Source organism: Octopus bimaculoides, chromosome 21 (genome assembly GCF_046866305.1).
Source record: "Octopus bimaculoides isolate indiv1 chromosome 21, ASM4686630v1, whole genome shotgun sequence".
Classification (NCBI taxonomy): Eukaryota; Metazoa; Mollusca; class Cephalopoda; order Octopoda; family Octopodidae; genus Octopus; species Octopus bimaculoides.
In genome coordinates, this window is record NC_142948.1 from 20,081,928 (window position 1) to 20,108,223 (window position 26,296).

At 40.2% G+C, this 26,296-nt stretch overlaps 2 protein-coding genes across 11 annotated transcripts in view; one reads left to right on the top strand and one right to left on the bottom strand.

Moving 5' to 3' along the window:
• The window catches only part of LOC106877675 (uncharacterized), a 123,725-nt gene extending 101,784 nt beyond the window's left edge, over positions 1–21,941 (bottom strand). For all 10 annotated transcript variants that reach the window (XR_008266439.2, XM_089338889.1, XM_052975337.2 and 7 more), the window contains exon 1: positions 21,044–21,941. Coding sequence is in view for 9 of the 10 variants with exons in the window: in XM_089338889.1 (XP_089195015.1) it covers positions 21,044–21,232 (189 nt within the window). In the remaining variant the exon portion in view is untranslated. The remainder of the gene's footprint in view (positions 1–21,043) is intronic.
• The window catches only part of LOC106884493 (U3 small nucleolar RNA-associated protein 14 homolog A), a 102,405-nt gene continuing 95,818 nt past the window's right edge, over positions 19,710–26,296 (top strand). Inside the window, exon 1 of the mRNA XM_089338881.1 lies at positions 19,710–20,548. The gene's annotated coding sequence lies outside the window, so the exon portion shown is untranslated. The remainder of the gene's footprint in view (positions 20,549–26,296) is intronic.

A 26,296-nucleotide genomic window follows, 5' to 3' on the forward strand; every position in this document is an offset into this window, starting at 1 on the left:
AGATTGTAGACAATATTCCAGCTGAAGCAATGAAATCAGCTATAGAAATAGCGGTAGAAATGTTTCATCCATTATTTTCTGAGATATGGCAGGAAGAAAATGTGCCTAATGATTGGAAAGAGGGACTCATCGTAAAATTGCCAAAAAAAAGGTGATTTAAGTGTTTGTGGAAATTATAGAGGGATTATGTTATTATCGACTCCCGGAAAAGTTTTTAACAGGATACTTTTGGAGCGGATGAGGACAACAGTCGACAAATTGTTGCGTAAAGAACAAGCCGTATTTAGGAAGAACCGTTCATGTGTAGATCAAATTGCCACTCTTCGCATCATCTTGGAGCAAAGCACAGAGTAGAATGCACCGCTTTATATTAATTTTATTGATTTCGAAAAAGCATTCGATAGTGTAGATAGGGAAGGCTTATGGAGAATTATGCAGCACTGCGGCATATATCTATAATAAGAGCAACTTATCAAGGAATGTCACATGCCGAGTCTTGCATGGAAACGGAGCTACGGATAAATTCAAAGTAAAAACAGGAGTTCGACAGGGCTGTATACTTTCTCCTTTTTTATTTCTAGTAGTTATAGATTGGATTATGAAGGAAACTACGATTGAAAGCCAAACAGGCATTGAATGTACGGATGCAGAAGTTCTAGAAGATCTCGATTTTACAGATGATATAGTGTTACTTTCACAAACATATAGCCAAATGTAAAATAAAACATCAAAATTAGAAGCAATAGCTGCCAAACTAGGATTGAAAGTCAACCGCGACAAATCAAAAATTATGCGCGTTAATGAAGAAAACAGTGAACGTATTAAACTAGAAACCGGTGAACTAGAGAATGTAGCCGAGTTTACGTATTTAGGTAGTAAGATAATGTTCTCAGGCGGCACTGATGAAGATATTAAGACAAGAATAAGTAAGGCAAGGACCGCTTTCCACCTGTTAAAAAAAGTATGGAGCGCAAGTGTAATATCAATAAAGAACAAAATAAGAATTTTTAACACTAACGTAAAAGCGGTGTTACTGTATGGGGCTGAGACATGGCGAACAAGTCAAATAAGCAAATACAATCATAATGGCCAGAACACATAAGCAATAAGGAGCTATGGCAAAGAACGAATCAAGTTTCGATTAGAGAACAAATATTTAAGAGAAAGTGGAAGTGGATTGGTAGCAAAATTAGAAAGGACACGCCAAATATAGTGAAAAGTGCTTTACAGTGGAATCCGGATGGATATAGAAAGAGGGGTAGGCCTAAGAACTCGGGGCGTAGATCAACACAAAAGGAACTAGAGAAAGGGGGATATTCATGGCAGAGCGAAAAATTACAGAAGCGAAAAATTATGCGACATGGAATTCAATTATAAGTGGCCTATACTCCGCGTTGGAGGGTTAAAGGCAAGAAAGAAAGTATATAAATATAATTTAGAGAAGAACCACCGATATACAATTCAAACAATGAAGGAGACCAATCACCATCCAGAAAAGCGTACTCTACAAAATTCTAATTTAAAAATTTATAAAATCTAAAAGACAAGTATAAAATCCATTAAAATCTATAAAATACTAGGTTAAAAATTAAATTTAACTTAATAAATTGATAAAATAGAAGGTAAAGTGTTGACTACGCGCGTTTCATGGCCACATTATAGCAGAAAAAAACCCAGTAACTATAATATAAAAAAATATAATAAAAACAATTCATGTTTTTTATAATAATAAATTGAACTATAAGGTTTTCCTAGTTAACTATGGTATTAATAATAAAGATAATGTTAATAAAAACGTAAACAACAATAAGAATAATAGGCTAGAAAACACAAGTGTAGACTATTCAATTAATGATAATAATGAAAAATCTAATAATAGAAATAAGAAAAAAATTTGGTTAATAATCCCTAATGGGGACCAAGTTAAAACAAACATTATTAAAGAAATTTTAAATGTAATTGAAATATTCATTAAAGACAATAAAAAATATAAGGACATTTTCTATTGTAAGAATTTAAGAGTTGGTTATTCTACTACTACTAATGTGGGTAACATTATCTCATCCTTTAATAAGTTTAAATTGAATAAGTTTTACAATAACAAATTAAGCAATACTTCCAATAATAATAATAGTATTAGTAAAGACCAGAATATAACTAATTGCACATGTAGAGATAAGACTAAATGCAAATTTAATAATAAATGTAATTTGGAGGATGTAGTATATAAATGTGTAGTGGCTCTGAATGATGATAATATTAGGAATAATTATAATTTAAACACTACTTACATCGGTTCAAACTCTATTAAAATTAAATCATGAGTGGCTCAACATATGTATTCTTTTAAGAATAGAAATTTAATTAATTCCACTGGCTTTAGTAAATACATATGGGAACTTAAATCAAAAAGAATTAAGTACAATCTAAAATGGGAGATAGTTTGTAAGGCAAAATCTTATTGAATAGGTAGTAAGTTTTGTTTTTTATGTACTAACGAGTTTAAGGAGATATTAACTGATAAAAAAAAATTAATAAATTCCCAAGATGAACGTAAAATTAAATGTAGACATAAGTTGAATTATTTATATAATAAGTTTAGATAATGCATGTATGCAAACCTTATTTTAAGTTACTTACTGTAGTAATAATTTCATAGAGGCTTTAATCCAGCCTCAGGAGGTCGGGCCAAATCCGGCCACCTGGAGGACCACCACCTGGAGGACCACCGCCTGGAGGACCACCGCCTGGAGGACCGCCGCCAAGTATCTGTGGTCAACCTTATCGAATGCCTTCGAGTGGTCTAAATTCACCAGTGCCCACCCCCGTTTCCATGCATTTTACCCACCCGCTCTATGGTGTAACGAATGAGGTGAAGGTTGTCCTGTATCGTCCTTCCTAGGCACATGTCTGTGCTTTCCCCACCAGGTCGCCCACGACAACCCTAACTCTCTTTGCAAGCACCTTGGCCAAAATCTTTAACTCTGTGTTTAGCAGAGTTATGGGCCTAAAATTATTAACTTTGTCCCCCTTGCTCGGGTCCTTCCTGATCAGTGTCACCACTCGTCAGTTCACAGCCTTGGGAATCCTTCCATTCTGCTGCCAATTCGTGTACACACTGACCAGTACATCCCTGAACATGTCTGGCATGTTACTATAAAATTCATAAGGAAGACCATCCAGACCCGGCGACTTGTCCCCGGGGCACTCGGACAGTACCTCTCTGATCTCCTTGGATGTGATTAGTCCTTCACAGCGCTCAGCATCACGAGCCGAAAGACGCGGGCTGCCGGCCAGAAAACCCCGTAAGGCATTCCCATCGTCCAACATCCCGTCCCTCCCGAACAATGCAGCAAAGTGCTTGTGAAAGGCCTTGCATATCTCCTCTTGTCCTTGGATCTCTTGTCCGAACTCATCTGCCAAAGTCCCAATCATAGCATTGATGCCATGTCGGGTTTCTTCCGAGCGAGCCCATCTAGCAACATTGATACCTTCACGGCCCATTGCATGTGTCCTAACCTGGACTCTGCATCTTCGCGTTTGGCATTGAGGTGTCAGTCCAGTGCCGATCTCACTGCCAACACTTGTGACACAGAGCCCGATCTCAGTGCCTCTTGTAATGCCTTACCTAATTCCCTTTCTATTCTAGTCTGTTCTAGACTTAACTGTTTGCTAAATCTAATTGACTCAATTTGAAGGGCTCTTTTGAGGGCACTCCACCACTAGTTGTTGATCACAGCGCCGGTAAGTGCCCTCTTCCCCAACACCTTAATCTGGCTACAGTAAGCCTCGTAATTCAATAAAGTTTCCAGTAGCCAGATCCCTGCCTATGCATCTTATCTATATGCACCCTACACATCACTAATTTGTGATCTGTGTAGGGTACGTAGGTAAACTGTGGACAACTAAAGCTATGCCTGTCTCTAGTACTTACAACTATCCTGTCTATATAAGACCTGAACGATCTGTCGTTTCTAGCCCAAGTCCACATTGGAACGTTCGGATGATCAAGTCTATATCGATCTGCCAGCTTCAGCAGATCGATGAGGCATGAGTTCCTCTTTCTATCCTTCAAGCCCATGCTATTCAAGCATGCATCCAATATAGCATTAAAGTCACCTAGTACAACTACTGTCCTTGATGTCACCAGGAAATTCTCCAGGCGTTGAGAGAAGTCAACCCGTTTGCCTGCATTACCAGCTGCGTAGATGCCCACCAGCCTGAAGGCCTTACCACTGTATGTCAGATCTAGAACGACCAACTCGCCATCTGGGTCTACGAAGATTGTAAGTGTCTGCATGATCAGGCTTTTTCAGATCAAGACAGCCACCCCTCTACTCTCTCCCTCCTGGCTAGGAGAAATTATTTTCTCGTAGTCGTTCAGGAGGGCTGAGAAGGCCTGCAGTTTGCCCAGCCTGGTCTCTGTAATAACCATCACATCTATACCATGTGACCTGAGGTCATCAAGGAGGCACACCTGCTTCCACTTCAAGCCCAGGTCACGCACATTCAAGCATGCAATGCTTAACACGGCCATTCTAAGTCATAGAAGAAAAGAAAGCCACTTACCATTTTATCTTTCTAGGGGAATGTTTCTCAAAACATTTGAAACCATTTCCCTACCTTCATCCTTTTCATCCAGAAAGGGTTCAACCGGCAGGTCGAATACTTTTTTGAGATTTTTAAGGATACAAATGTCTTTAGGGTGGAGTTTGGACACATCATAATACAGAGTTCTCGCAATTTTTGCAATTATTATTGGACTCTGTTTATAGTCATTCCTATATACAGATGTATCTAGATGGGGTTTAATGACCCCATCTAGATAAATATTTTTGGATTTATAAGCAACCGTTACTAAGTCATTAGGTTTCGGTATGCTTATGGCTATGTCTATAAACAACATTTTTTTCTCCTTTTTCTTTCCCAGTTTTGGGACCTTGATCTTCGGGACCTTGGTCTTCGGGACCTGTTCCTTATTCGGGGAGTCCATTTTTTGTGGTCTTTTCCTCAAACATACTTTATAGCCATCTGTGGGTTCTTGCGTTTCTTCCTCACTGTCTGTGATGAATTCATAAGAGATGGTCATTCCTGAGAGTGCCACCTCTTGAATGGATGAACTGGTAACGGCCTCCTTGGCTGGGAGTTCACCCTCTTTGGTGAGTGCATTCTTGGTTACGGCCTCCGTGGCCGGGAGAGCACCTTCTTTGGTTCCTGCAGGGGCCGCAGGTGCAACCTCTTTTAATTTTAGTTTTTCCTTTAGTTTCTTGGTTGCCGATGTTTCCTCCTGGTGGATCATCTTCCTTGGAGTGGGGTAGAGGTAGAAATTGGTCTACTTTTTTGTTGTCCGGACACTTTTCTTTTATGTGGCCTTTCTTACCGCACTTAAAACAGTGTGGCCTTCTGCCTTCCACATGTAGAGGAATGCTCACGTCCTCCATAACTATCGTTTCGGGCAGTTCTAACTCATCAGTCATGGCTTGGGCCAGGATCTCGAGGGTCTGGCCCCGCCAATTTTGAGGTCCGTCTCTTGTAATCTGTATGATTTTAATTTTATCTTCCCTTTTAAAAAGCAGGGTGGCCACGATCCAGCCTACCTCTACCTCTGGGGGGATATTTTTAATCTTTATCCAGGACGTCCTACGTCCCAGATATAAATGTAGTAGAAGAATTTTGCCACTTTGCAAGGTTCGAGTCAAATAATCCTTCGCCTGCTCTATCAACTCAAACCTTGCTTCTATCGTGGCAAATTTTGTGCCACTCGTTAAATATTTAATTTCACGCATAGTAGCACCAAGACACTTCTCTATAGAGCTTTCCTCTAAGTGTTCAAACCTCTTGGATTCCATTTAGTAGGTTTTGTATACTATTGTTTTTTCTTTTATCTTATTTTGTAGTTCACTTGGTAGCATAATCTTTGACTCACCGTCCTTTTCAGAGATCATACCAAAAAAAGTTTGAATCTCTTCAACTTTTAAATAAATTTGTTCACGGCCGCCGCGAAATTCAGTGTTGACCTTTCTTCCATAGAAGCCATTTTCACAATTTTTTAAACAATTCCGTATAACGGAGCACAAAAATAACAATTTTCCAAAATGGAAAAACAGTTTAACAGTTCACAAAAAATTCCTTCCTCCTAAGGGGGAGGATCACAGTTCACATTATATGTACTTTGTACAAAAATTTCAACAACGTTTCCCTTACAGGAAACCAACAAGCACAAATATAACAATAACAGCAATATTTAACACAACAACTGACCTTACGGAGAAAGCAATCAAGGATCAAACTCAAGAAAAGTCTAGAGCCGGGATGGAAAGCTAGATTTTATACCATACAATCGGCTCAACTGGGCGGCGATTGGTTGGGTTGCACCCTGGCGCGAGATGGAACAAGAGACAAAAATATGCCAATACCAACCAATCAGAGTGGTGGACACAATAGGGTCCAAAGATGCAGCTGAAGACTAGCTGTTATCCGCTACGTCCGCAGTCATGTATATATAACAGAGAGAGAGAGAAGCACGCTACACATGTTAAAGAGAATTTATTTTAATAATATGAACTGTCTATATAAAGAATCAAAAAAAAAAAAGGAAAATAGAGGAAAGTTTTGTAAATAGGGGCAGGGTAAGGTTGAATATTTAAGAGAATTTGAAGCATGTAAGATGTTTGTTAGCAATTCCAGAACAACAAAAGCTGTTACTGTCACTGCAAAATTTAAATTTCGTTTGTGTCTAAATATTTTTGTTCTTTGAAACCATGGCAAAATCCTGACAAAAACTTGTGCTGCATCTGTTTTGTCAGTGAACAAGTCTCGGTTTCAAAGCGACAAAAATATCGAGATTGAAATGTGATTTAAATGTTGCAGTGAACCAACCATTTCGCTTTGTGTGTGTGTGTGTTCTTGAATGGCTTACAAACATCTACTCTTCAAATTGTTTTACACCTATTACACTTTTTTTTTTTTTTTTTTTTTTGCTTGGGTGAAGTTTAAAGGCCATGGTCTGAGGATGTGAATTTTCCGAATCCCCCCCCCCACATTCGCGAGCGCGTATTTTTTTCTTATATTCACTTAGAGCAAGTTGTTTTACACCTATTACACTATTTTTCTTTTGTTTTTTTTGCTCGGGTCAAACACTATAGTTTAACCCTTGTTTCTTCCTATTTTTAGTTCACTACATTTCATGGCTATTCCATTTCATTGAACACTTAAAAAAAAAAAAAACGAATGGATGGTCATGGCTGGGACGCTTTTAAAAAGATAGGATGGTCGTGGTTGGAACACTTTTGTTGATAATGTGATGTTTGTGGTGTTATGGGCTGTGATGAGTTATGTGGTGTTGATGGAGAGGATTGCAGACGAGGTAGATGAGGCAGGGGCCAGCGGAAGAGGGACGGGGGCATGCGTGGACACTGAGCATGTGCGGGCAGTTCGAGCAGAGACGGCACGTGTTAAAGGTCGTGTTTTGATCCAGTCAATGATCGCTCATCCCGCCACGGACAACAGGTAAGGTCACTGTATTTCTTTCTCCCTTTTGCTTCTTATTCCTCCATCACACTACAAGCTATTTCGGCCCATAACAAAAAAAAAAACGAATTATGAGTGTAGTCTGTATTTCAAACGATATGGTCAAACCATTTTGCGGTGACACGGATGTAGTCGCTTGGTTAAAGAAGATGAAGTTGGTTGCGAACCTCCACGGGATAGATGACTTAGCGAGTTTTCTACCGCTGTACCTAGATGGTTCGGCGTTGGCGCTATACTTAGAAATGGAAGAAAAGGGACCAACTTAGCGTGGAAAAAATATAAATCCGCTTGATGGAGGCCTTTGCAGAAGGAATGTTCAAAGCGTACGCTCGCCTGGGGAAAGTAAAGTGGACTGGCGAACAGGTCGACATATTTGCCAACGAACTTAGGAGATTGGCTAAACTGGCGGGGTATGAAGGAGAATCGCTGGACCGGACGGTTAAGTTAGCGTTTGTGACTGGCTTTCCTGACCACATGTCGGTCGAGTTGCATAAGCTGCCGAATGTCAACTCAATGGCGATGCCAGATATTATAACTCGGGCTCGCGTGCTAGTTTCATATTGCAGGACGCCGCCGGTAGCAGCGACTGCAACAACGAAAAGTTGCCGAGCAAGGAGTAGTGGAGAGGGGGTCAAACAAGGAATGTGTGCGACCATTCAAAGGACAGTGTTTCTGGTGTCAGGGTCCGCGACTGCAGGTCACCCAAGCCTGAGGTCATTTGCTACTGGTGTCAAGAAACAGGACATATAGCCAGCGAATGTCTGCAGGGAAACGGTCTAAGGGAGACTACTGCGCCAGTAGTTATCCCTTTGGATCAATAGAGGCGCGTTTGTTGTTACCTGTTGTCGACATTCTGGTGGAGGGGAAGATGTCACGAGCCCTTATGTACACGGGCTGTACGACGACCCTGATGACTCCAGGAGTGGTAGAGACGTGGAGTGGAGAAAGCAGTGTGAGGGCAGTCGATGGAAGGGAGGTACACTGTGAAGGTATTACAGATGTGCAGATTTTGGTGCAGGGAACAAAGATGACACAGCAAGCAATTGTAGTTGGCCACCTGGTGGACGAGATTGACGTGGTGATGGTGATGGAGCTGGATGCAATCACCCGTTTAGGAGGTGTCACTGTCAACAAGGCCGGTGTAGCATTCAAGGTTGTGGGGAAACCATGTATGGCAAGACCGTGCATTGGTGAGAACCGCGAAGAAAACTATGCTGCGCACACCATTGAAGACCAGGACTTTCGTGCTGTCTTCGATGGCCAGAGGTGGACAGTGGAGTGGCACTGGAAGGGAGAGCCCCCGACGTTAAAAAATAAAGTGGGCTGCTATCAGCATACTCTGAAAGGAGATGCCAGAAGCGAGTTCGAGGGGGAGGTGAAGCGGTGGATTAAGGAGGGCATATTGATTCCTTGGGAGGAAGAAGTAGAGAGTGGAGTCCTGCCGCTGATGGCGGTGGTAAAGCCCACAAAGCATAAGCTCAGGCCAGTGCTTGACTTCCAAGAGCTGAATGACCACGTATCATGTCATACGGGCGGCGAGGCCACAGATGTCTGCAGGGACACCTTACGAGAGTGGAGGTAGATGACAGGGGCCTCCACGATCGTTGATTTGAAGTCGGCATACCTGCAGTTGCATGTTGCTGAGAGACTGTGGAAGCATCAGCTTGTCAGATATAGGGGCCGGACAAACTGTCTGACTAGGCTGGGTTTCGGGCTAAATTCAGCGTCAAAGATTATGGCAACAATTCTCAAGGCCATCCTGGGAAAGGTGGACAGAGTAAAAAGGGCCACCAATTCGTACATCGATGACATCCTTGTAGATGAAACCGTTATGCCAGCAATGGAGGTCATTGGCCACCTGAAGAGTTTTGGACTGATTGCCAAGCCACCAGAGGCGATGGAGGAAGGTACTGCACTGGGCCTCAAGCTATGGAGAGACAAGGCTGGCGCGTTGGTGTTTCGGCGAGGGAACGAGATCCCCGAACTGGGCACCAGCATGAGTAGACGGGAACTGTTCTTGGTGTGTGGGAAGCTGGTGGGACACTACCCAATTGCAGGATGACTCCGGACAGCATGTAGCTTCATCAAGAGATGAGCCGAAGGAGCGAAGTCGAATGATAGAGTGGGGGAGAAGACGACCGACATGATGCAGGAAGTCTTGCTCAGAGTGAGAGCAGAGGATCGAGTGAGGGGCAGATGGTATGTTCCCAAATCAAAGAGCGGGATCATATGGTGTGACGCCAGTAGCATCACAACAGGGGTTGTCTTGGAAATGGGAAGCGTCACGGTGGAAGATGCAGCCTGGCTCAGGAAGACGGATGACTGCAACCATATCAATGTGGCAGAGTTGGATACTGTGTTGAAGGGGGTGAACCTGGCCTTGAAGTGGGGGCTGCGCACCATAGAAATTTGGACCGATTCGGCCAATGTGCTTGGTTGGGTGACGGCAGTCATCACCAATGAGCAGAAGGTGCAAACCCAAGGAGCCACGGAGATGTTGGTAAAGTGTCGATTGGGGATACTGCGTGAACTAACCGCAGAGTTCGATCTGAAGCTGAGTGTGATTTTTGTGCCTTCCGAGAAGAACAGGGCAGACGTCCTAACCAGGGTAAAGCGAACCTGGTTGCAGGTGCCAGAAGATGTAGAGCAGGCTGTGGCTGCAGTATGCTGCCTGAGTGACTCGAAGTTGAGGAGACTGCATACCATGCATCACATGGGAGTGGACAGGACGTTGTTCCTAACCAGGAAAGTCGACTCCGATGTAACAAGATGGAGCGTGCAGAGAGTGCTTAGCAGCTGACAGGTGCCAGTCTATCGACCCTGCTCCGGGCGTACATGAGGTGGGAAGTATTCAAGTGAACCACAACTGGAAATGACTGGCAGTGAACATAACACACTACCAGCAGGGGACGTACCTCTCAATAGTTGACTGCGGTTGGCCATATGGAGGGAGATGAAGACAGGGACTGCAGAGGAAATCGTGGGAGTATTAAATGAGATATTCCTGGAACGAGGTCCCGTGGAGGAGCTGCTTCTGGATAATGGCACTGCATTTCACTTGGAGGTACTGAAAGAAATGCTTGATGGGTGGCAGGTCAGCCGCTTCTTCAGGGCGGCATACCGACCAAGTGGAAATGGAGTGGTGGAAAGGCATCATCGTATCATCAAGACCATGGCAGAGAGGGGCCACATTTCACCAATCGAGGCCGTATTTTGGTACAATATGTCGCCCAGGTCAGGACAGGCTGAGGAGTTGGTACCACACAAGGCAATATTCAGGTACGAGTGGAGGCACCCGTGTACTGCATCAGTGAGACCCGGGGGAGAGGAAGAGCACGCCTTCGTGCAGGTCAGGGAAGAAATTTAGGTAAAACCACCAAATGCACGGTGTACATCACAATGGGGAAAGGGAACAATAACCTCCATCAATTCGAAGAACAACGTCTCTGTCGATGGTATGCCAAGCCATGTTTTGAGTGTGCAAAAGATTGTCAATGCCTCAGAGGATAAAATCAGCAGCAGTGAGCAAGAAGATGAAGACAGCAGCAGTAGGCAAGAAAATGAAGCTAGCAGTAGCATTCCAGGAACACAGGCCAGTCCCGGGGTCACACAGCGACCACAGAGGAAGCAGCACCCTCCTCCCTGGTTGGCTGATTATGAAACCAGTTAAGGTGTGAGTTCGGGAGCGAGGAGTGAGTGGGAAAGCCGGTTGAGTGATCTGTAGATCAGGGGGACGTGTGGTGTTTGTGGTGTTATGGACTGTGATGAGCTATGTGGTGTTGGTGGAGAGGATTGCAGATGAGGCAAACAGGGGCATGCGTGGACACCGAGCACGTGCAGGCAGTTCGAGCAGAGACGGCGCGTGTCAAAGGTCATGTTTTGATCCAGTCAATGATCGCTCATCCTGCCACGGACAACAGGTAAGGTCACTGTATTTCTTTCTCCCTTTTGCTTCTTATTCCTCCATCACACTACAGATAATAATTTGAATAAATTTTCAGAAAAAGTCAAAACTAAAAAATAAGTTTCAGAAAAGTGAGGAAGGAAGAAATTTTGGTAAATTTTCAGATTAACACCTGCACGATTTTCACTAGAGTATTAGGGTTAGGGTTTTAAGGTTAGTTTTAGGGTTAGGGTTACAGTTAGGATTAGGGACGGAATTCCTTAACCCTAACAGTAACCCTAACCCTGACCCTAAAATCCTAACAATAACACCCTAGTGAACATCATGCGGATGCTAATCTGAAAATTTACCAAAATTTTTTAAAAATTGAAATTTCAAAAGAGAAATTTTTTCGCAAATGTACTTGAACCATAGTTTTATTCAATTGCAGTGGATTGGACAGTTTAATTTACATTCTGAAAAATTCCTGTTTAACAACTTTTAACTTTCAGGAGACGCGGATAATCTATACTGGAGGTCAAGCATGTTATTACGAACTTATTAGGTAAGAATACTCTTTCTCTCCCTCTCTCTCTCTCTTTTATTGTTTCTTTTATTTCTCATAACTGTAATTCATTTCTGTTGCTGAGGTTAGCTTATTTTGTATTGTTCCAAGCCCTTCGATGGAGCTAAAAATCAAAACCAAACCTCATTATAATCACGACTTCGACAATTTTAAAACGATATGATATAGTCTCATCTTACATAACTAAAAAATGAGCTTTTTTTTTATATATTTCCCATACTGGGACACACATAGGGGACAAAACGGTAAAACATGTGGGACATAAAACATAAAATAAAACAAAAATGTATGTTATAATGCATGAAAACATGAATATGAAAAATGGAAATGGAACCACTCGCCCCACTTACGAGTGGCTTCATTTTCTACCTTTTGAAAGATCAATTCCCGTCTCCTCTAACCACTTATCATAAGTTGTAAAACCTGGGAGTGAGTTCCAGCTGCAGTCCACTTCCCAAGAACATGTGTGTATTTTCTTTTCATCTTATACTGTTTTACTGCTTTACTATAGCAACCCCGTCTTCTTTCAAAGGTTATAGCCCAGGGGTTTTCAAACTGTGGTCCGCGGACCACAGGGGGTCCGTGGACAGCAAATACCTTTTATGGGCAATTTGATTTTATATGTTTTTTTAATCGAAATCGTTTTTGGTACTACTAAAGCAGCACGGTCCCGTCCGCGCTAGCTAGTCGTGAGTGGTCGATCCTAACCCTAACCTTATCCCTAACCCTAACCCGCGTGTGCAAATGGATACGTGTTTAGGGTTAGGGTTAGGATCGACCACTCACGACTAGCTAGCGTGGACGCGCGACTGCGCGTTCGGGACCGTGCTGCTTTAGTAGTACCTCGTTTTTTTTTTATTTTGTAAATGTAAGCGCATGAAATAACAGGTAAATAATAGGTAAATAATTTTGTAATATATCCTAAAAGTCCCATCGATTAAAACAATTAAGTTGTCAATTAAGCATTGATCGCGTGTCAGGAATTCCATTCACATTAATTATGGTTCGTGACATAAGAAAAGTGGGAATTTATGTTTTTTGCGTTAAATTTTCAGGGTGCAAGCGTTACCCATGGATAAATTTTTGAAACGGAAAGCTCATGATGAAATCAACTCAGAATCTGATACAGAGACAGAAGAGATTGTTCAGAAAAATAAATTAAGAAAATACAACATGGAGTATATTTGATTTGGATTCATTGAAAGTGTGTCTAATGCTAACAGAGCACAGTGTTTACTTTGTCATAAGCTGTTGTCGAATGAAGCCTTGAAACCAGCTAAATTGCTGCGACATTTAACAACACTACATCTTCAATTTGCCACAAAACCAAAAGATTTTTTTGAAAGAAAAAAAGGATGCATATTTAAAAGATACAACGACTTTTAAAATGTCAATAACATCAAATTATAAACTACTACGGGCATCTTATTTAGTGGCAATGAGAGTGGTTCGTGCTAAGAAGGCCCATAATATTGCTGAAGAACTTGTGCAATAGACATGTGTGAGGCAGTTTTGGATGGAAAATGTGCTGCGAAATTGAAAGCTGTGCCACTGTCAGACAACACGATTGCACGAAGAATAGAAGATATGTCAAAAGATATAAAATCTCAGTTAATTGACAGTGAAAACAAGCTTTTTTGCCTTACAACTTGATGAAAGCACAGATATTACCAGTGAATCTCAACTTATGGTGTATGTGCGATATTGTTGGGAAAGTGAAGATTTTCTGGTGGACATTGGAATTAGACACTGAGGGAAAATGGCTGTAACTTTTTTATTTTTCAATTTTGGCGATTTTCGTTTTCGATAATGTGTTCTATATGTCACGGTCATGCGATTCCCCCTGAAAAAATTTTGGAACCCCCCCTTCCCTACACCCCCCACACTTGATATGCTAGAAATAATAGCTAAACGCGGACAATCCAAATCTTGCATTGGTCCAGATGGACTATATGTAATCTGAACCTTCCCCCCCCTTATTTATTATTTTTTTTTTACGGAATCCCACGTTTTAAGCTATGGAGATTCCAATTCTGAAAAAAAATTGTTTGAAAAATTTCAATCTCCCCCCCTCACCAAGCAGGCTATTTACATGCTAGAAATAACAGCCAAATCTGGTTAGGGTTAGGGTCAGGGTCAGGGTTAGGTTTACCCGAACCCTAACTCAAAACCTAACCCTAACCCTAACCACGTTTGCCAAAGCGCATTTTTTCCTTCATATTTATTTACATATAGTCCATCTGGACCAATGCAAGATTTGGATTGTCCGCGTTTAACTGTTATTTCTAACATATCAAGTTTCGTGGTGGGGACTCCACATATGATCCTTTTTCTGTTTCAATATAAATGTAAGCCTTCATTTTCACATCTAAGTTGCGAGAAGGCTATTCGTACGACCTGAACATGTAGAACACAATGTCAAAAATGAAAATCGCCACCACCACCACCACCACCCCCGTGTGTGGGGGGAAGGGGAGGGGTGGCCCAAGTTTTTTTTAAGGGGGAATCGCATGACCGTGACATATAGAACACATTATCGAAAACGAAAATCGCCAAAATTGAAAAATAAAAAAGTTACAGCCATTTTCCCTCAGTGTCTAATTCCAATGTGAAGATTTTCTATTTTGCTATCCTATGCCCACTAGAACAACTGGGGAGGAAGTTTTCAAAGTATTGGACTCTTTTCTTTTTCAATCAGGCTTGTTATGGAGCCAGTGTATTGGCATATGGGGTGGCATCAATCACTGCATTATTCATCGAGAAGCTCTGGTTGCCAAAAAAATGGATGCTTCTTTGTCCGAAGTCTTGTCATGTTGTATTAAGGTGATAATTTTCATTAAAACAAGACCACTGTATAGTCGTTTCTTTGCAATACTCTGTGGTGAGATGGGGGCTGAACATTTAAGTCTGTTGCTTCATACAGAGGTAAGATGGCTTTCGCGAGGTAGGATGTTTTTGTGTGATTATAATGCTGAACTGGCTTCGATAATGGTTGATAAAATTTGGCTTTGCAAAGTTGCTTATCTAGTAGATATATTCAACAAACTTAGAAGAAATTCAAATATTTTATTTAGTCGTGACAAAATAGAAGCCTTCAAGAAAAAACTGAATACATGGACTACAAAAGTTAGTAAGAAAACTTTAGATATGTTCCCTACACTGGCTGAATATCTCAGTAACAATAGTTCAGTTAATGTTGATTTGGTAATTGTAGATATTAAACGACATTTAATATCACTAGGTGAGCATTTTGACAAATATTTCTCGAAAGATGTTCCATATAGTATTGAAAATTTTGACTAATAGCTGATGACATGCTCACAGGAAATGAACTGGAAGAACCGGCTGAAATTTCATGTGACAGAGCTTTAAAAATCAGTTTTATGCAGCAACCACTTTCGAAATTCTGGCTTACTGTAGCCTCCGAGTATCCATTGTTATCTCGAAAGGCAGTTAAGATTTTGCTACCGTTTGCAACAACATATTTATGCGAAGCAGGATTTTCGGCATTGACCAATCTGAAAAACAAATACAGATCCAGACTTGCTCCAGAAAGTGACTTACGTGTATGTTTGTCATTAATATCTCCAAGAATTGACAGTTTGTGCAAAGCCAAGCAAGCACATCCTTCTCACTAAGTATGTATTAAAAAATCATCCTGTGTGTATAATTGACAATAAACCTATTTGTTAAATACTGTTAAATAAATAAATGTAAAAATGTTATTTTAAGCAAATATTTATGTATAAATTTCATAAGCATTTATAAGGGGATCCCTAAGGTAAAGCCTGAAATATAAAGGGGTCCGCAAGTCAAAAAGTTTGAAAACCCCTGTTATAGCCAACAGTGGCCCGGGAACAAAATTTGCTTAGGGGGTGCAAACTCAGTTTCAAAATTTGGCACTACTGGAGAAGTGTGGATCCGAGTTCTGGGAGTGTGCATGTCACAAATTTGCGCATGTGCCCGTGTTAGTCGTAAGTAGTCAAATTTAGCACACAGGTAAAAAACGAGATGCTCGCTACTTGCTGTAAATGGAGGGTGGGTTATCCATTTAATACAAGAAGAAAATTGCAGATTAATTGAATAAAAACATGAAAAATAACAAAATGACATTTCATTGAAAAGTAAACCATTCTGAAAGATAGTTCAGAATGTTTTCAAAACATTCATCTCCAGCTTTTCCCATATTTTATTAAGGGTTAGGATTTAAAGTTAGGGGAGGTGAATGTTTTTTCAGTATTCAATGATTATTTTTCACTTTTATATTCAACTTATCTGCAATTTTCTTTTTGTATTACATGGATAACCTTGCTCTTTTTACAGCAAGTAGCACGCGTCCGAACATTCAAATGTCAGTTTACCAAGAAAGAAATAATGAAGCTATAAGTAGTGTTAAAATGGAAGTAAGCCGAGTTTTTGCATCACTCCATAATTCACACATATATGAAAAAAAACTGTATCAACATATTCCAAAAGTGTTCCTACGCTCACACATTTTGTTAATGAAACGTTTCATGAGGATGTGCAAAGTGTTTTCATCGTATATTTTTTTATGTACATGCATTATGGTACAATGTGTAAGACAGTGCTGTGTCATTGTGGTATGGAGCCAGGTCTTCAAACGGCGAAGTGCACTGAATGTTCTTTCGCTTGATGCAACAGATACAGGTGAAGACAAGACAAGCTGCATTAATGCCAACACTTGTAGCATACTAGAACGAAAAATAGCATCAGACGCTCTCTATTTTTCAACTATGTCATTAAATGAGTTAGGCAAATTTTCCCTTTCCGTCCATAGGCCAGCAAGAAGTTTGATTTGAGATGACAGTAAGAGTAAATCAAAAGAAGCAGGTGCATTTTCAAAGTTAAATACTCCACATTTGACTGCTGACAATAGCAACTCCTCTTGCTCAGAGCATACACGTATTCCCTGTTGCTGAAACCGGTGAGTCAATTCATTTTCGATGACAGCCACTATAGGGAAAAATTGCCGACGCCAGTCATCGGTGAAAGAAAGAGCAACTTCTTCAGTAGTTGTTGTGTGCCTAAAGCGCAGTGGTATATTTTTAGATCGCGAAATGTTGGGTATTTTCACCAAGTCAGAAGAGGATACTTCATCAAAATATTTTTCAAAAACCTTCACACTTCTCATTTTTGAAAGAGAGTTTTTCAACTTTTCAATCAATTTCAAGCAATCACCGGCTGTCGTGCCTGGACGCTGTAAGCTACGTGCCACTGGCTCACATACCCCAAATATATCCCCAGCGATTTTAATGCCAAACAAAATGGAAGCTTTGCCAGATTGCTTTAGCAGCCCTTTAACAGTAGCCTTTGTTGTTGCTCTTAACGAGAAGTCATTAAGAAAGTCAAGCAAAACAATTTTGAATATTCTTATAATTGTTTTCTGCTTGTTTCAGTGCTGTTGCTCTAATGCACCACCGAGTTAGACACACTGCTTGCAACACAAAGATTTGTCCATTGTGCTTTTCTTTTTGGTGACTCTTTTACAAGAATGGCGCATTGATGAACAAAGTTCAGTGCATCAGCTACAAAGGTAACCTTAAAACTAACTTCTTGGAGGACAAGGTCTAGAGAGTGGTTTCCACAGTGTACAAAATATGTACCTGGGAACAAATTTTTCAATCGCATTTGTACACCTGAAATGTTTCCACTCATGGTACTTGCACCATCAAATGAAAAACAGCATAACTTTGAGCCAAGTGAAATGTTTAGGTGACAAAAAACATCTAGAATAATCTTAGTCAGTGTCTTCGAAGAGCAGTCACGGGGATTATAAAAACCTAGAAAATCCTCATTGACATTCAGGTCTTCAGAAACGTACCGGACAGTGATTGATACTTGTTCCATGCCAGAGCAATTAGTGGTACCATCACATATAATGCCAATAAATCTGGAATTTTCTACTTTTATTTTGATCTCGTAAAATGTTATGAGCATATGCCTCTAAAATTTCATTTTGAATTGTATCAGAGAGGAAATTGTTCCGACGCTTAAACCACTGGCTTACTTCTGCACTGCATTCTTCAGCAAGTTCCCTTACAAGATTTACGAAGTTTCCCATAAGATTTTGAATTTCTATTGAATACAACATGGCAGATGATTAAAAAGGGCAGACACAAGACAGAAAAAATGGTCCAGATGTAATCTGAACCTTTCCCCACTTTTTTTTTTTTACGGAATCCCACATTTTAGGCTATGGAGATTCCGATTCTGAAAAAAATTTCCAAAAATCTCAATTTCAAAATTTCGATCCCCCCCCCCCGGTTTTTATATAGATCCACAGGGTAAATCTAACCCTAACTCAAAGCCTAACCCTAACCCTAACACTAGTTTTGTGAGATTTGGCTGTTATTTCTAGCATGTAAATAGCCTGCTTGGTGGGGGGGGGAATTGAAATTTTTCAAACAATTTTTTTCAGAATCGGAATCTCCATAGCCTAAAACGTGGGATTCCGTTAAAAAAATAAATAAATAAGGGGGGAAAGGTTCAGATTACATTATAGTCCGTCTTGGTCGAACAAAAACCTGAAAAACAAATAGCGAACATCACATAAATAGTGCTTGTTTTTATTGGCAAAACCAGCAACATAACCGCCCATCCAATATGCTTCAAAAGATGATAGGCCATACTAAAGCACCGTCTTTTATTTGAAGAAATCAACGCCAGGAATTATTCTTTGGAAGCCTCGTTTTAATTCTATCGCCTCTTTTTTCGAACCGCCAAGTTACAGGGGCATAATCGCATCAACATTAGTTATCAGGCGATGGTGGGGTGACATACAGACACACAAATACATACATTCGTATGTATATGCATGCGTGTATGTGTGCTTGCATATGTACCTACCTACCTACCTCTCTCTCTCTCTCTCTCTCTCTGTACATATATATATATATATATATATATATATATATATATATATATATATATATATATACACATTGTGATAATATACGGTAAAACTATATAACCGGAGGAGAGCTTACTCTACAAGTAGAGAAGTGGGTAAATATAAATAGACCTCGTAACGATACCAGCTATCAAATGGTTTCACGGCGAACTGGGGCCCCAAGTGACCTTTGTAAAGTCATTGGGGAGAATCCTGAGCCGATTATCGAGGTCTATTTATATTTATATATATATCGTATATTTATAAAGCTGGCAAATTTAGCCATTTCTCCGTAGATTGAAAAAAACTTTAATCGATTTCCGGGCACTATCATGCTATTAGCTGTCAGAAGTGAAAGTGCTCACTGCTAGTGAAGTATCTGTCTGTCTGCCTGCCTGTTGCTGGCCTGTCGATTCTTTGGCTACTAACAGCTAATACCATGACTGGCCGGAGCGAGCTATATGTCTGTCTGTCTCTCTATCTATCTATCTATTACTCGAAAGTTATTGGAACAAATTTGACACCTATATCCATGCGTTTGAAAACACAACACAGAGTATAAGGGTACTCGCGTCCGCGCTAGCTAGTCGTGAGTGGTCGATCCTATTATTTTTAAACTTCAAACTTCATTTGTTTTCTATTTTGATAAATTCTCACTGTTGAAAATTATATTTTTATATTTTAAATAATTTGCAATTTCAGGAAATATGTTTTTATATTAAATTTGTGTTTTCTACTCACGACTAGCTAGCGCGGACGCGCGAACTTTCGAGTAATAGATAGATAGAGAGAGAGACAGACAGACAGACATATAGCTCGCTCCGGCCAGTCATGGTATTAGCTGTCAGTAGCCAAAGAATCGACAGGCCAGCAACAGGCATGCAGGCAGACAGACAGATACTTCACTAGCAGTGAGCACTTTCACTTCTGACAGCTAATAGCATGACAGTGCCGATTTCCGAACATTATTGGGTTCTCATCAGAGGTTAGTGGTTCAAACAAGAAAAATAGAACTTATGTTGAGTCAGTCTCAATAAGTATAGATTTATTCATCAGAGAAAGTCACATAGTGACTGAAGGTTCGAGAGTTTCGTGCAGAGGCACTTATCAAACTAATTAAATCAACGTTTTCTATATAAAACGAAAAAGCAGGACACTATCGGAAACAGATATGACGCAGATACTATTTTATATATAGGCAAGAAGACTTTTGATTAATAATATGACAGAATTAAGGCAAGATAAAAAAAATGAAAGTCGTCTATATATAAGGCATTCTGCCTAAACTACGTCTTTAAGATATGATTTGTAAGTAAAGGAAACTATTTCATAAGGAACTCAAGAGAAGGATAAAAAGAGCAGATAGAGAGGAATAAAGACAAAAAGGAAAGTAAAGATTGAATGAAAAGGTGAATCAAGACTAAAGGTTGGAGTTGAAAAAAAAAGCACTTACCCAGGCAGTGGTCAAGCAAATAATGGTCGTTTTGTATTGAAAGAATTCTGAAGGGGCTTTATTTTTAGACTGGGGTCAAACGGTCGAATCTATTCAACCATGTTTTAAGTCTTTAGCAACGTCAATTACAAAGAACTTGGGACTGGTACTAAAAGATAGAGAGAAGTATTGACAGGCAGAAACTGGGTAGGAGCTGTCTTCAATAATTCAAGTAATGCTATATATTCAAAATTAACCATACATGCTGGTTTTGTTGTTGTTATTGTTGCTGCTACTGTTGTTATTTTTACTTATTTTTTTGTATTTTGACGCTACTTGCCTTCAGAACTCTCGAGGGAATTTTATGCTAGCTTCATCACTTTTATTTATTTATATATTTATTTTTTTCTTTGTTTTGAAACGAGATCGAACTTCAGCATTTTATACCGATAGATTTTAGACACTTTTTTCGGCAACTGGTAAGATTATGTAGGGGGGGTGCAAATTTTGATCTTGCACCCCCTGAAAATTCTAGGGGGTGCGGGTGCACCCGCTGCACCCCCTGTTCCCGGGCCCTTGATAGCCAACCATAAGAACGGCAAAGGGACACAGAAAAAATGACCACAGACGCAAAATAACTTTACTCCATGAGGAAAGAAGTATAAAAACATGAGTAGAATTTAGAAATAGTTACTAGCTCACCGATTCTCGTTTATCGTTCCGTAAATAAGTTTTCTTTGACTGGATATATGGAAGTTGTCCAGCTGTTAAAGAACATTCAGACAATTTCTGTTGTGCTGAATGATTCGTTAAAGGTAACCCATTTCCTTGGATGTTCAAATTCTTGTGAGAAGTCTTGAAGATAGACATTGATTTGTTTGCAACCAACATTTCAGTAGCTCTTGTTTATCTGGAACTACAGAAAATACAACTTCCAGTAAATCAAGGATTTTACAAATTATTTCGCAACAAGTAGTGGTTCCCTGAATAAGGTATCTGTCCAGTTAATCACTAAAGAATAGTAATTAACTGACGGTATACTCTCCAAATGTTTTGAACAATACGATGTTTCACAACATAATTGTAGGACTGTAATTAAAATATAAAGAACGGTTAAGATTGTGGTTGGAGAACCTCACAGACCCGGTGAGAACAACGAAATTGTGGTTTGATTGTCAATAAAGTGTCCAAGATATTCTCTCCTTAAAAATGGGTAAATATATTTTACAAGACAGGCGCTGAAAAAATTCTAGCTGTATATTCGTGTATGCAGGAAGTGTTGGTGGATGTGTCGATTCAATGGTACAATGCCACCTAAAAAGTAAATTTAAAAGATTGTTTTGTTGAAATTGAATCGCAGTGAAGTTCATAAAAAAAGAACTTTCAACAAAAATACTTTAGTTGGAGAGTTTTAAGTCAACAGGAGAGCGGCATTAAGTTGGGTTTCTTTTTTTTTAACGTCTAAAAAATTAAACAAGTGGATTGTGATCTGTTTCAATGAGTTTATTGACGACTGTGAGGCATAAAATGAGAACTTCGAGTGTCAAAGAAAATAATTTATCACTTTTAAATGAAAGAACTATTAACGTTGAATGTTCAAGTGTGGTGGTGGTGGTGGTGGTGGAGTTCTATTGACTTTAGGGTTGTTAAGGGGCGGAGTTTCGGATCAGGACGCCCACATAAGTTGGATTTTCTCTTTTTTGATGAGAATTTTATCCAATTTTTTCATCCCTGCCTTCGAAATGAAGTGGTGGTGGGGGGCATCGTTTTATGAAAAGAACTGTTTTAAAATTTATGATTTTTTTCACACCCCCACCACCGGACCGATTTTGGCCAGTTTTTTTTCTATCTTTTTTTTTTTTTGCACTACGCACTTAAAAGCCATAGGAAAAGCCTTTTCGGCAAAAAAAAAATATTGGAAAACAGCCAAATCTCCCATAAATCACACGCCTTTTCGTCAGAAAACGCGTGTGATTTAAGGAAGATTTGACTGTTGTTTCTAGCACATCAGACAACCACCTTCTGCATCGCTTTGTCACTCTGGCATGTATTGATGTTTTTCACATTTATGCTATTAAAAAAAAGCATTGAAAATTTATTATTGTTTCAGCCCTCACTTCATTGTTTCTGTTTATCATTTTAAAATATTGGGGAGCTTGAGAAGGTTGTTGTTGGGATTTATCCACAGTGATTTAGAAAAGGTGCATAAAAGTTAATTTATTTTAATAGCATTCTTTTCTATTAGTAAATGTTTTTTTTTTCTTACATACACAAATGCGCGCGCGAGCACACACAGACTCACTTGTTTTGTTGCAGGTTTTTCTTGGATTTTATCCTCTTCCCTTATAGCTGGGGTTGTAGTATACTTGCTGGGTAGTCGCTACATAGTAATGTTTCTTAACCTGATCATTTCTTGATGGTATCAGGATTGCTACTTATAGTCTTTGCTTGACGCTGTAAGCAGTGAACAATCCCTCTCTTTATATTGTATGGATGGCGGGAATTGAAGTTCAGGTATATGGATATTTTGAACTCATACTCTGTGTGAGTTATTAGCACATCCAGGAATACCTGCTGATCATCCTTTTCTGGACTTATGTTTCACAAACAGCTCGGCACTCACACATGACGTAAAAGTGACACCAACGCTTTTTTCAGACCATAATTTAATAGAGCTGGTGATGTATGGTCCACAAAAGACCATGGACATATGAAATACTAGAAACGCTCATCTCATCTCTAGCCTGAATTTCCACAAAGCTGACTGGAAGGGCATTGAAAAAGAGGTCCTGAAATGTAACTGGTCCACCATCCTCTCCGGGGAAAACATCAACATGAAACTACAGAACTTCATGGCAACCATATATGATACCTGCAGTAAGTTTACCCCAAAGAGAGCACCAAATCAACAGGCGAAGAAAAATATAATACCCAGGGATGGGAGGATACTAATGAGACGAAGAACAAAAATCTCAAATCGTCTAAATGGACATCTAAAAGATTTCAATCCACCTTGAATGCACCTTGCTTGAGATTGAAAATGCACTCAAACTTTCCCATGAAAAGGAAAGGGCAGAAAAGGAAGCCAGGACTATGAAAAACATTAAAGCAAACCCTAAGGCCTTCTATAGATATGCGAAAGAATCTGCTTCAGTGTGTTACAAAATAGGACCGCTACTAGATGAAAATAGCTCACCAACTGTGGACCCCCAGAGGATCAGTGAATTACTGAATGCACAATACCAGAGTGCTTTCAGTATATCACTGGGGAAGCTACAAGTGAATGTGCTGGATAGGCTCTTTGACCCTGAAGACACATTGTGAAATGGCAACTATTGATAACATCAACATAGAGGAAACTGATGTGATATCAGCCATTGAAGTGCTGAGCTCGAACTTGGCAATGGGCCCTGATGGATTCCCTGCAATCCTCCTAAAGAAATGTAAAAGAACTCTAGCTAGACTGCTTCAAATTCTTTTCCAGGAGTCCCTCAGGATGGAGAAACTCCCCCAAAAACTAAAAGTGGGAATGATATGCCCTATCCATAAGGGAGGAAGCAGGGCAGAGGCTAGGAATTATAGACCTCACCTCCCACGTCAGCAAAGTCATGGAGCGCATTGTCAGAAAAAGACTGATTGAGTTCCTTGAGGACAATGACCTGCTCTCTAACACCCAACATAGCTTTTGCCCGGGAAGGAGCTGTCTTACACAGCTTCTGTGACACTATGACTGGGTAGTGAAGCAATTAATGAATTGCTCAAATGTGGATGTGGTATACCTCGACTTTGTGAAGGCATTTGACAAGGTCAACCATGGAATGATATGCCACAAAATATGGGGACTTGGCATCACTGGTAAAGTTGGAGAGTGACTGCATGATTTCTTAAAGGACAGGAGCCAAACTGTAGCAGCCAATGGAGCTCTCTCCACAGGGACACTAATAGTGAGTGGAGTGCCTCAGGGCACTGTCCTGGGGCCACTGCTTTTCATGGTAGCCCTATCAGATATGCCATCAGTGACAGAGGCAGCCATGCTTACCAGCTATGCCAACGACACAAAAGTTGCACAGTCAGTCAAGGAAACCTCTGATGCTATGCTCTTACAGAAAGATCTAGATGCCATCCATACACGGGCTGAGGATAACAACATGCAATTTAATGCAAGTAAATTTCAGGCCCTCCGTTACCAGTTAAGCACTGCTCAGGAATCACGACATCAGTACATTGGACCAAGTGGAGCAATGGTCCCAGAATCAAATACGGTGCATGATCTTGGAATAGAAATAAGCAACAATGCCTCATTTCACACACATATCAACAAAATGGTAGGAGTATCTAGAAGACTGGCCGGTTGGATTCTGAGAACCTTCCGGATAAGGGACCAGGAAATTATGATGACACAATGGAAGTCATTTATCCTCAGCTGACTGGACTACTGCTCTCAGGTATGGTCACCTTATACTACAAAGACGATAGCAGAGCTTGAAGCAATCCAACGACATTACACAAAGAAAATTGCATCAATGGAATGACTGTGCTACTGGGACAGATTGAAAGAGCTACGACTCTATTCCCTGGAATGAAGGCGGGAGAGGTATGCAGTGATATATGTATGGAAGATACTGGAAGGACTGGTACCAAACTTTAGAATAAAGAGCTATACCAGACCATGAACGGGACGTCACTGTGCTGTCCCCAATGTGCAAACTGTTTCATCTCGGGCAAGGATGATGTACTGCAATAACTTGGGTTTCAAGGGCCCACAGCTGTTTAACTGTTTGCCGAAACATCTGAGGAGCCTACATAGAGTGGATGTAGACGTTTTCAAATGTGAATTTGACCACTGGCTTGCCAAGATCCTGGATGAGCCAATACCTAGGCAAGAAATTCAAAAGAGGGCAGTAACATCAAACTCCATCCTTCACCAAAATCCGCTCCAACAAAAGTGGAGAGTGGAAAGATGATTACAATGGTGATGCTCCAGCATGACCACAGTCATTGGACTGAAACATAAAAGAATAAAAGAATATACAGATAGCGTTGCCGTTTTCATGCGGGTGACACGTAAAAGCACCCACTACACTCTCTGAGTGGTTGGCGTTAGGAAGGGCATCCAGCTGTAGAAACTCTGCCAAATTAGATTGGAGCCTGGTGTAGCCATCCGGTTGCACCAGTCCTCAGTCAAATCGTCCAACCCATGCTAGCATGGAAAGCGGACGTTAAACGATGATGATGATGATGATGATGATATATATATATTCAAGGTTGAATATGGTACTTATGCGTAGGCACCCGAATATCGTATCCCAAAAGGATAGGTGATCAAAATCAAAAAATAAGCAACACGGATTTCAAAGGTGATTGCAGTACGCACGTTTCATGCTACTTCAATTTATTTAAGTAATGCAAGCATTACCTTAAATGCAATATGAAGAGCAATCTTCAGCTGCACGAAAATGCAGAAAAATTACTGTAGAAAAGACATATTATAAATGTGGCAACATTTCAAATTCAAGTGGGAGAGAGAATACATAAAAATCCAAATGTGAGGAAGAATACATAAGTCCATCTTGACATAGCTGAGTCTATCAGGCTAGTAATTGATTCTAGACAAAAGTTTTAACTGTCTCAGATTTTATTGTTTCTTATCTAGTGGTGATAGCAAAGGGACAATTACTTCTAAAGAGAGGGAAGGTGTAAGCAGTATGCATGGACAAGGCTATAAAATGTATTAGAATCTAAAGGTTTCACTGGTCATAGTAGTATCAGGTCATTTTACTACTATCAAAGTGTTGAGGAATTAATGTTGAGGAGTTACAACCCTAGGTATATGGGTCAAATAGGTTTTTTACTTTTAGTCTGAATAGAGTAACAGTATAGTGGTACAGATAACAACAATACTCTAACCAATGTTTTCACAATAAGAGGTATGTTAATAAAATAAATAAAATGAGA